The 11,345-nt window shown below is 35.6% G+C and overlaps 2 protein-coding genes across 3 annotated transcripts; one reads left to right on the forward strand and one right to left on the reverse strand.

Annotated features, from left to right (window-relative positions):
* Positions 1-692: 692 nt before the first annotated feature.
* Positions 693-4,995, reverse strand: LOC120344848 (RAB6-interacting golgin-like). Of its 2 annotated transcripts, XM_078112419.1 has the most exons (7): positions 4,853-4,995; positions 4,330-4,681; positions 4,177-4,255; positions 3,874-3,975; positions 2,728-2,868; positions 1,756-1,882; positions 693-1,352 (listed from the first exon to the last, which is right to left on the reverse strand). In XM_078112419.1, the coding sequence occupies exons 2-7, from the start codon at positions 4,649-4,651 to the stop codon at positions 1,113-1,115; spliced, it is 1,011 nt and encodes a 336-aa protein (XP_077968545.1). In that variant the 5' UTR covers positions 4,652-4,681; positions 4,853-4,995; the 3' UTR covers positions 693-1,112. The 2 variants fall into 2 exon arrangements, with proteins under 2 accessions (XP_077968545.1, XP_077968544.1); XM_078112418.1 differs by lacking the exon at positions 4,853-4,995 and having other exon boundaries at positions 4,330-4,823.
* A 1,846-nt stretch (positions 4,996-6,841) lies between these two features.
* Positions 6,842-8,611, forward strand: LOC120344284 (uncharacterized). The gene is made up of 4 exons (XM_039413418.2): positions 6,842-7,175; positions 7,575-7,900; positions 7,975-8,031; positions 8,108-8,611. The coding sequence occupies exons 1-4, from the start codon at positions 6,983-6,985 to the stop codon at positions 8,537-8,539; spliced, it is 1,008 nt and encodes a 335-aa protein (XP_039269352.2). The 5' UTR covers positions 6,842-6,982; the 3' UTR covers positions 8,540-8,611.
* Positions 8,612-11,345: the final 2,734 nt, after the last annotated feature.

Consider the following 11,345-nt stretch of genomic DNA (forward strand, 5'->3'; position numbering starts at 1 on the left):
TTTAGTCTTGCTGGTAGTGAAGAAATTTCAATGGTGTGATTGTGAAGTAATATTCATTCAATATGATAGCTGAAATCTGTAGTATAGAAAGTAGTTAGACCCCAGACATCCACTTTGTTGTAGTCATGTGGATGAGGTTAAATTGCAATGTTATAAATGTGAGTGACATAGACATCTCGGTGATATATTTGTACGAGTCCCCTTGTCCGTATATTGACTTTTGTGGATATGGGACAGATCAGCCATTCAAGGTTTCACTGGGTTCGGAAAAAGTAGTGTAGGTAGCAAGTATGTGTGAGCAGCTGTCATAATGGGTGCAAATGGTTATCACAGCTTACCACTAGCTTGTGAAGGACTGATACTAGAACAGGCCCATGAGAGTTGTTTATCTGATATGAAGTTAGAAGTGAGCAGCAGACTGTGTGTGTTTCCATGAGGCATGGTTAACACACTATCAGATACTTTCAAAGCAAACACCGTTCCTGCTCATTCACATTGAAGAAATCACACAAGGACTTCTCTTCCCACATACGTGTTTGTACTTAAATTATTATTTAGAGATCAAATCACAAAACATTATGGCACTACATGGTATAACTGCCTGAGTATGGATTTCTTAATGGACTGAATCTGAGTTTATATATCTATGCATATCCACAAACTAGGCCTAATATGCCACTGAAAAAAGTACATCAAAGTGTAATATATTTATTAAGGCACCATAATATTGCGTATAAATAATTTAACATAGAAAAGTACTATGATTTTTTACTCAGTGCAATTTCAGTATTGCAATGGGCTGATAAAATTTAAAAGCAAAACATAACCACCAACCTAAATAAACAAAAATAAATAAATATGACCACAAAACTTATTTTCCTGATAAATTCACTATATAAACAATAATTGCACAGTGCAATTGACTTATACGACATACAGAAAAAAGAAATATCAATAACAAATGGTTGCTACAAATTTTTAAGTCCCAGGTCCAATTGCAGTATAAATGTATTTGCTCTAATGATACATAATATGATAATTGCTTTGCAGGCACTTGTCCGATCGAACAGATTGCTAGCTATGATTCCCGCTTAAAAGAAGTCCACTGTAATCTATTTTATTTCATCAGCTTCTTTGGGTTTAACTTCAATATTATCATTTGTTTCATTCACACCTGAACTTTGTGTTAAATCTGGTGATGAATTGCTGGGTTCAACTTCAACATCTTTATTATTATCGGCAGTCGATTCTGTTGAAACCTTTGAATCAGTTTGAGAACTTTCAGCTTCTACAGCTATTTCTTCAGACTCGTCCAATTCCAGCTTCTGCATTAATTCTTCCAACTTGTTAGCCTGTTATATGAGCAAAATAGAGATTAATAGTATGAAAAAGGTGGGTAGTTCCAGTTGGCACTGCAGGCTATGCTTACAAATACTCCATCGCACCCTGCAAAGGTTCGAATCTCATGGATATAATTATGCGCAAGAGGATCGCTGGACTCCCAGCCATGGTCAGGTGGTTCACGTAACTTCTGGCTGGTTACGGCTTACTACTCAAGTCCATGCATCTTAAAATAATAAATGATTTTTTATCCCCAAACCTTACATGGACTAGTAACGGGAGAAGCCGTGTTTCGTCTTATGATTGAGCAGTATTATCAGCTTTCTATTCTCCCGGGGTGGTCAAATCATTTCTCCTATCCTTTGGTCAAATCATAATCAATCTATCATATATTGAAGCATAGTTCAGCCTTACCTTCCTTTCCTCATTTAATTGTATTAAATGGAATAGATGTTCTGTCAATTCTTCTTTCATTTGTGTTGCCTTGTGAAGATTCATTTTTGCACTTATGTATTCCGCTTCTGCTTTATCAAAGCGTTTTCTGAAAATATACAGTTATAACTTATATTTAAAAACGCCAATCAGCTGTTTGGTAACACAGGAATCCTTAAAAATTAAACTTGAACATAGTTTGTGACAACCCTTATGTCCATTCATCAAGAAGCAGGAAGTGATTAGGAGGAATTATATGTGCACTGTTTATGATGGACTTGTCATAAAGACAATGATGACTTTATTACTTATCGATCTTGATCGGTAAGTATGTTAATAGGTATTTGTCTGTTAGATACATGCGATATCTCACGCAAGCGAGGTTGAATCTGCTCCAAATTTTGCATGTTCATTCATCATATCACAAACCAGAAGCCTATTGATTTTGGATTATGTCGTATAACAAGAGAGTCATTAATTAATTAGTGATGAAGAGATCTAGATTTTTGAAAAGCGAGAGAACGTGAATGACCTAGATTTTTGAAGCAAGAGTGTGCATGTGCTGAGTGTGTGTGCGATGCGCAAGTTTCCATCAAAAAAGTTTCCACGCTATTGAGTCAGAGCGCAGGGCACACGCCGCTGGATCGATAAGTCAGCGGTCTCTGATCGCTATCTCCTTTACATATTGTTAGAGATTATCAAGTGGCAGCAACTGTGAGGATGAAAATAACCTCGAGATTTTGCCCGCCTTTGTTAGTAGAATATTACCAAATATACTACAGGACATTTGAAGCAATTACAACTTGCATGACATATCAGAAATAGTAGAGTAGAAGCAACAAAAGGATGTCTGGAAACATAGGAAGTGTAAATGAGGTCGAAAGAAACTTTACAGTTCACCCTAAATTAACATACATTATCATGTATAATTAAAAATATAATACCATAACTTACTGTGCATGATTATAATCTACGCAAGCTTCATCAATTCTATCTCTAAGAAGTGAAACATCATAATTCAACATGCCATCAAGCTTTGTAAGTTCGGCTTGTATTTTGACAAGTTTTGTTGATTCTGCAAACGCTCTCTTTTTTCTGTAAAATTAAAATGACTTGATGTATCAAAGTTTTATCAAATAAGGATTAGCAAAAATCTTGCAAATGATAATGTAATCTAATACCAGTCTTAATTCTAAAATCTATTCCATTTCAAGTTGAAAAAAATTTGAACATGTATTAAGCTATGAGAAGAAATGTAATGAAGTTGTTACAAAAACCAGTTTGATATAAGCTGGTTACATATGCTGATGATATCATGCAGTTGCCACTTCTGAAACAACGATCATTTTAGACCAGTGATTCTCAAACTTTTTGGGACGCGCCCCCTTTTGAGAATTTCTCAAGTCTCGCGCCCCACCTCTAAAATAACAGATAGTTGAGGCGAAATGATGTTTCATTCAAAAAACATATTAATAATATGTGGATGGGACATAAATATCCAAAGTAAAGAAATGTAAATAGCCTATTCAAAACAAGGCGGGCAAGATCAAATCTAACAAATAGTTTAATTTTTAATTAGCTCCACGCCACCTCAAAAAACTGTCTACGCCCCCCTTGTGAGGGTGCGCCCCACCGTTTGAGAACCACTGCTTCAGACAATGATATGGATAGAATCATTATCTTTTTTTTTTTTGGTTCTAATTCATTATATATAATAGACAACCAATTGGCAGGTAGAAACCATGGCGCTAGGTGAGACCATTTATAAATACTATATACGTATATACCTAAAGTTAAAATAGCCACTTATTACAGTTTTTTTATGAGGAGGTTTCAGACCTTTGAGGCGGCACTGAGAAGCAGTCGAACATCTATTTCTTAGAAAGTCTTTCATTACATTCAGGACATGGGGTTAAACTGAAGATCTTAAACCAACTACACCAAAATAGTTAGGCTGATGCCTGATGGTGTTAATTAAGGAATTTGTATGGGTTCAAAGATTTGAAGCATTTCAATGAAACATATTTATGTATATTAAGAGCTATGAAGAATAATATATGCATATTATATACAGACATTTACATCAATATATATACGAACCTCTCTGCAATTGCTTTCGTTAGCATTGTCTTCTTCCTTTTATTTTTCTCCTCCATTTGTTTTTGTCTCTGTTGGATGTCTTCAAGTTTGATTTTCTCTTTTCTGGAAGGTATGAATAAAAAAAATTATAATAAAATATAATCCATGGCTAATCAGATAATTGTTGTTACAAACCAAGGATATTGCATTCAGTAAATGTGAGCAAGAAGCAAACTGTAAACCACATCTTGCCCAAATTGATTAAAAACAAAATTTTAGGTTAGGTATGTCAGGTCACATGAAAATAGGCTATAATATGCTTACTCTTTGATGACTTCAGCATCTTCTAAAATTTCAGGCTCTTCGCTTTCAACTGTGTCATTAGCACTTTTATCTGTAGATTCTAAATTAATAGGAACATTTGGTCAGAGAGACAACTAACAGTAATAAAATTCATCAAACCTCAAGAGAAAATACCTATTGGTGGAGTGCATGTCTTCCCATGTAATGGTGTATTATCAGTAGGAGTTGTGACTTTTGATGGTAGGTTTTTCTTGGAGGATTCTTCATTAGCAGCTTGTGATAGCATTGCTTCCGAGGGTACATCACCATGTTCCTTTTGGACTCGAGGAGTAGTTTTAGAGCTTTGCCTTTTTTGAACCTTTTGGCCCAAGATAGATCCTTGTTTCGCTTTGGCACCGCCAGTTAAGGGTTTAGCAACTTTGGCACCAGCTGAGCGATTTCCATCGCTTTTCATTCTTCGTAAATCAGCGTCAGTAAATCCCACCCAGTCACTCATTTTTAGATTTTATGTTCTTTAGAAAACTTCCTGCAAAGTTTATTTTGGATATTTACTGTTAGCGATATTCATTCATATCCTTCCTAATGTGTGTTTCTAACTTGTAAGTAAAAAAGTTGGGGTCTCGTGTAGTTTCGTACCCAACGTACTTCTAGTAGGCGTAGCACAACAATTTTTTGACATGCCAATCCTAACCCTCACCTGACTACGCCATCCAAAAATTACGTCACTATGTAGTCACAATTACGTCATAGAGCTTGCCAAATACTCCTACGATCGCCCGAAATGGCATCGGCGCCGCCGATATTAAGAACTGACTGACGTCAGCGATCTCTCTCCTATCGGGATCGTTGCGACGAGAAAACGAGAGAAATGGCTGTTCGATTTCGGGTTCTCGTCTGCGCGTCTTGGATGACAGTTCGCATAGTTTGAAGGGCTCTATTACGTCACTGTGATGTCGTAGTGACGTAATTTTGGGATGGTGTGGTCAGGTGGGGGTTAGGATTGACACATGAAAAAATTGTTATGCTACTGCCTACTAGAAGTACGTTAGGTACGAAACTACATGAGACCCACATAAGATAACATGAGCAGCTGCAAATTCCTTTCCAGTACTAGGAATTCAGCCCAAGAATCACATTTAAATGCACTTGCTAGTATATATTTAGTTCACATGATTCCGTGATTTCTGAGTCTTTGTGGAATGAAACTACTGTAACCTGATAACTTTTTCAGTTACACGGAGTTGAACCATGGAGGGAATTTCATTATACTAGTTGGTAAAACCAATGAACGAATCAAATTTGATTTTTTTTATATATAAACCTTAATCAGGACTAGACTAGAAACATAGATCTAGATTCTTTTAATTTATGATCATTTTATTAATTTTTCCAGCCCTCTATAACGCATTGTGCAAACATTGGCCTTCATTCACGTATACATGTTGCTTCTTGAGCATTATTTGCCAAACAAAGCACTCAAATAACATTGCTAAACTAGCAAGAACTGTTTTTGAATTATTCAATGTTTTGGGCCAATGGGCATGCACCATCACAGTTGAAACACGAAGAACATTCTGCTCGATCTGGTGTATTAAAGGAAGAAATATTAACATACTTTAGTATTGCTGTATTGCAAGTAGGGCTGGGCGTTTCGAAACAATGTTTCGAAACGTTTCGAAACACTGATATGTCGAAACGGCGGCGTTTCGACCTTCGAAACGGATATTATGACGTCATAGCAAATGCAACCTGTAATTAGTGACCAATTCGAATTTAATATCCGAATTTATTCGAATATCGTGACTCTCAAATATCGTTTTCAGTGTTTATAAGAATATTAAATATCGCGCAAACGTCCAAGCGCCGCCGTCCACGTTTTGATCTGGCCGCTGCTTTGTCATTGAGCAGAAACATTCGTGGAATTATCATTATCGTTTTATCTTTCGAATTAGCATCCAGTGATATCCTTTTGTGGATTTAATTGTGGAAAATAGATGTCATTATACATTAAATTCCATGGGTAATAATGGTATCATATTTCACTGTTTATAACAAACGTGTGTTTCGTTTCGTTTCGAAGGCAAAATTTCGTTTCGATTTCGAAACACCAGTGTTTCGAAAATGCCCAGCCCTAATTGCAAGCGAGCATCTTGCGCTGATTACATATTCAGACCAATGATATTCAAAATATTACTCTTAACTATATATTGGTTTTATTTCGACTCTATAATCAGCACAGACGTTGAAATAATTAATAAAAATAATTAAACAATGATTATGAAATCCAGGCCCCTCACTAATGTAAAAATGTGAGATTTATGAAAAACACCTTGCCATGTGCCGCAGAGTGCGATCACCACGTTGTAAGTACATTGGGTTCGCCAACTCTGATATCGCTATTCAGCAGTGGATTTCATCAATGAACGGCAACTGTGGGCAAAAAAATATTCGATTTGTTTAGTGACTAGCATGATCCAGTCTAGGTAAGAGATAACACGCCGCGGGGAGATAAAAGTTTACACCTCGTGTGCCCAGAGGCTCGAGACGCAAAAGCTCAAATACGTCACAGCGATATGGATTTTTTCTTTCGCGCGTCGTTCTTTATCTTTCTTTATTACGTCAGGAACTAGACAGGAAAAAAGGTCGTCGTCACGTGAACCAGCAAACCAACCAATCAGCATTGGTTATTTTACAACGGCGATAAACGACATTCTGTTGTTTCGACGCCCTTCTTTGAGGTGTCCTCGTGGCGACTGTATTCTGGATTTAGGAATTGTAAATATTTCATTAGAAAAGTTTGAGGCGAGTGTATATCTATATATCTGTTATGTCTAGAACAAAGTTGGTGAAGTTAGGGCCTCAGCGGTCTCAATTAAACTGCCGAAACCGCAGGCAAGCGAAAGTGCAGAATACTAAAAAGCGTAAGAAGCGCATAGTGGTTCCGTGTAAGGGCGCCACATGGGAAAACCTGAATCCCGAAAAGATGATTGTTATACGAGAAGAAGATAAAAAATATTTCGGTAAAGAATGGGTCGAATTTTATTACATTTTTGATATTTGAATATTTTATTAATGTATTATTGTCTGATCTTGCTGTTTTGTTGACTGGTTCAGTACAGCAGTATTTCCAATCTTCCAGCAATACTGCTTATGTAATATTTTGAATTCTAATGCTGGCATATATGACTTCATTCATGAAATAGGACTTCTGTCGTGATATGTTCTCTTATCATTTGCTCTTTCATCCTTAATCCTATTGCATGCTTTTTGCAATGATAATTCCAAGACATAATATACGAACCGTCAGACAGTGGTTTAATCAAATTGTTCTAAATGCAATTGCCATATTTTTTAAAATTATTTACTTTCTCCTATCGTCCTAAATTGTATATTTTGTTCTGTTTCTCTATGCATAACAGGTTTAAGTGGGATTGGTTTTAGACCAACTGGTTATATTGATATTGATTATGAAGTGGCTAAATATCACCAGAAGCTTGTATGCTCTGGAAGTAGAGTCAATGCTGCTATACTTAGTAATAAGGCTGTGGAACTGTGTTTAAAAGCGGGTTTGCCACTGACTTTGTATAATGCAACGTCAGGATGGATACAGTATTTCCTAAAAAGATGTGCTTGTGTTAGAGCACATTTGCAGCAGTTACGGTCAAATGAGGCCTCATTCACTGAAGACGAAGAAACTGTCCAGACACTAGAAACCCCGCTTTGTAAATGCTCCAAACCTAATATTGTAAGTAAAAATGTCTATTTTGTGGGATGTCCAATCGTGTTCCCATATTCTAATAATAATCTCTTCATTTTTAGGTTCCGCAACAGCCTGCATCACTTCTCAATCTTTTTGCAACACCTGCTTCTCCAGAGGTGGGTACCAGATCGAAAACTACCGCATAACATTTTTTTTATTTTTATTATATTTAAAATATAACTCTTGTTCTAGCCTACACGCTGCCGGAATTGTTCCAACGACGATCTGTCATCAGACTCCGGAGTGTCTTCCATGTCTACCTCAACCACTGGTGCAAGTTTTACAGATGCTGCTGCTTCATCAGTTGAATGTGCCAAATTATTCATTCCAGAAAGTGAAGTCAAATTATATCCGGATGATTGTGGATTAGTTCGCACAGACACAGCAGTTTTTCGTAATCCACGGACAAGATTACATAATATTCCACGCACTGACTCTTTTGGGCCAAAAAGGCTTCGTTATGATTATTTTTTACCAGAGTACTGTTTTCCAGAACTGTTGCCCTCCGGGGAAGTGAAAAATTTTGTTGAAAATTTTAATCAATCATCCATTGATCAAAACTATGACGTTGATAATGAATCATATTCTAATTTATTTGATTTGTTACAAAGTGAATTTTCATGACATTTATTGTTTACATTTACTTCGGATTTTATTGTTTCACTGTGATTATATTTACTTTGCCAAGTGCTTTCACATTTGTCTATTTAGTTTGAAGAAAGTGTGGTTGGTTTGTGGGAAAGCAATCACCATTTATGGAAATATTGGATGAGAGTTTGAATAACAAATTTTTTGTTATTAGGTCCGTAATACTTTTACACTAAGTAAATATGTAGAAGTTATGCAACATTCAACATGAATAGAGACGAACAGGGTAGACTTTGACTGCAGGACAAACTTGTTCCATTTGGTGACAATTTGGTATCGTTTAGTCATTTACATGCTCATTTTTTATATCCATGGGTTAGCCGTTACGCTATTGAGAGGGCTGTAAACAAGCCCAAACTAGTAAGTTTATTACAGCGTTAGCAAAAAACTGAAATCTGGTAAAGGCTTTTTTTTTTTTTTTGCCAAATTTAAATCCATAGCCAAATCGGATTTATGAAAATGATAGTTTTGGTTTATCCAAATATATTATTATGTCAATTTAATTGCATGAATCCCAATTTCCAAATAATTTAGGTGTTATGTATACAATACATGATAGATAAATGATCACAAATATCAAATAATCCAGATACATTTACCCATATTAGTTCAAATATCCAATTTGAATTGTGTCCACATTCATGAAATGTAATCCAGTGACCATTGTGCATACATTTTTTTTCAGTAGTTATACCATATATATTATAAATTTAACCGATATTATCATTTAATATGGAAAACAAAAATAATTAAAGAATTAGACAAATAATCATAAAAACGCCCATCATGCTATTAGGCGTTTTCCAGATTCTCGGTCCATGCAAACTTTTTTTTTTTTTTTTCTTGGAAATAACATTTTATTAGAGAGTCTGTGATTGCAGAAACGATAGTTGCAGGTGTTAGGAAAAAATATTAAAACATGTTTGACATGAAATAATACATTATACACCCACAATGTTATATGATATATCATAATTTTCATTACAACCCAACAAACATACACATTTTTTTTTTTTTGACTGAATTATTTCAATGTATATAAATTTCAGATAAGTATGAAAACTATAACTACCATATTCAAAGCATTACTGATTTTCCTAAAAGAATTTCATCTTATAATATTTCCTCTTTTACAAATTCATTCATAATTCTTAAAGATCCTATCATCACACATTTAAACATAGTTCTAAGTATGGACTGATATGTTTCCGATTCTTGAAATATTAAGCCATTTCTAAAATTCCAAATCGCTGCTTTACCACAAGCGATAATTAGATTCAGTGATTTAGTTTCAACATCTTGAGTAAAAATATTATGCTGTGTATAACTTGTTAAATTTAGCCATTTCCAAAAGGATTTTATATAAGAACAGTTGAAAAATAAATGAATACAATTTTCAATGACTCTATTACAAAAGACGCAATTGCCATTTGGTAAAGGCTTAAGTAAAAAAACGATTTGAAGCATGTGATGGAGAAAGTACGCAGGAGCAGTCGAATAAGGTGATGGACATGGATTAGCATTACATACGGCCCGAATTCAAAACCGATTCAGTCGATTAATCAATTGTCTTCTGTTGCCTACCTTTCGTTAATGGAGTGTATCCCAAGTGCTTCGTAGACCATTCCAATCGTCTGCCACCATTTTTCCATTTAAATGGGCACGTGCACCAGCACGTTTTAAATCTTTTTTAGATTTTGCCCACTTTCCTGATTTTCCGTACATTTGTTTGTTTTGCCCTGTATTGTCTATTTGTTTTGTTGTAACGGAAAATCGAAATAAACACTTACTTACTTACTTTCCCAGGCTTAATCACCCCTCATCAGCGGATGGCTTTCCAGATGCACCGCTGACATCACTTCGAAAACTTGTTTCGAAATGATGCTTTATGAGAAAAAAAAAATTGTTCCTCCCCATAAATTTTATACAATATGCCATTCTTTAGGGATAAATTGCTTATTTCGCACAATATTTATAAACACTTAGAAAAAGACTAAAAATTACTACGGTAATTAGAAAATTCTTTAAATTGAATTTACATCGGCGGAAAACCCTTCTGAATTTGAAAGCAGACGCCAACCTAAAATATTCAAATCGATTGAGTTATATAACATTATATAAGATAAGAATGTTCTCGAGTACATATTTATCGCCGCACAAACGTGTATAAGGGTGGATTTCGTGTATTTAAAGGGGAAGGAGAAGGAGAGAACCTCGTCTGTATCAATGTCATCTCATAACTAACTAATACGATAACTATATACACCAACAAATATAAATAAATATTTGTTATAATTCCACTGTTTGTAAAATTTAAACATCGTCCTGGAAGCGTTTTAATTTGTTACCGATTTCTTGTTAGAAGATCGTTATCACTTCCGCCTGATAACATTAACAAAACCTTATTTTTTGCGCATTTTCACCTGCAACTGTATACTTTTGCGGTCATTTGAACCCATATCCGTCGTTGCAAACGAACGAGTGTGCGCAGTAGCCTACGTAGGTGCAAATGCACTGTAACCAGTAGTTTAGTTTTTAACCATGATGGGAAGCATTCTTGACCTACAAATTACAAGGCTCGACTACGTGGCGCATCGCGCTAAACGTTAGGAACACACTTGGCATTGCACATTCGATTATCTTACGCAGGTTCAATCCAGTAGCCTGCACATGAGGATCAGTGGCCCTCATCGCCTGTAGGGTGCTTCCCCTCGTCGGTTACGGCTTTCTCAAAGTTCATGAATCTGGAACTAATACTTGGCCAACCAATCCAATTGACTAT

This window comes from Styela clava, chromosome 5 (genome assembly GCF_964204865.1).
Source record: "Styela clava chromosome 5, kaStyClav1.hap1.2, whole genome shotgun sequence".
NCBI lineage: Eukaryota > Metazoa > Chordata > Ascidiacea > Stolidobranchia > Styelidae > Styela > Styela clava.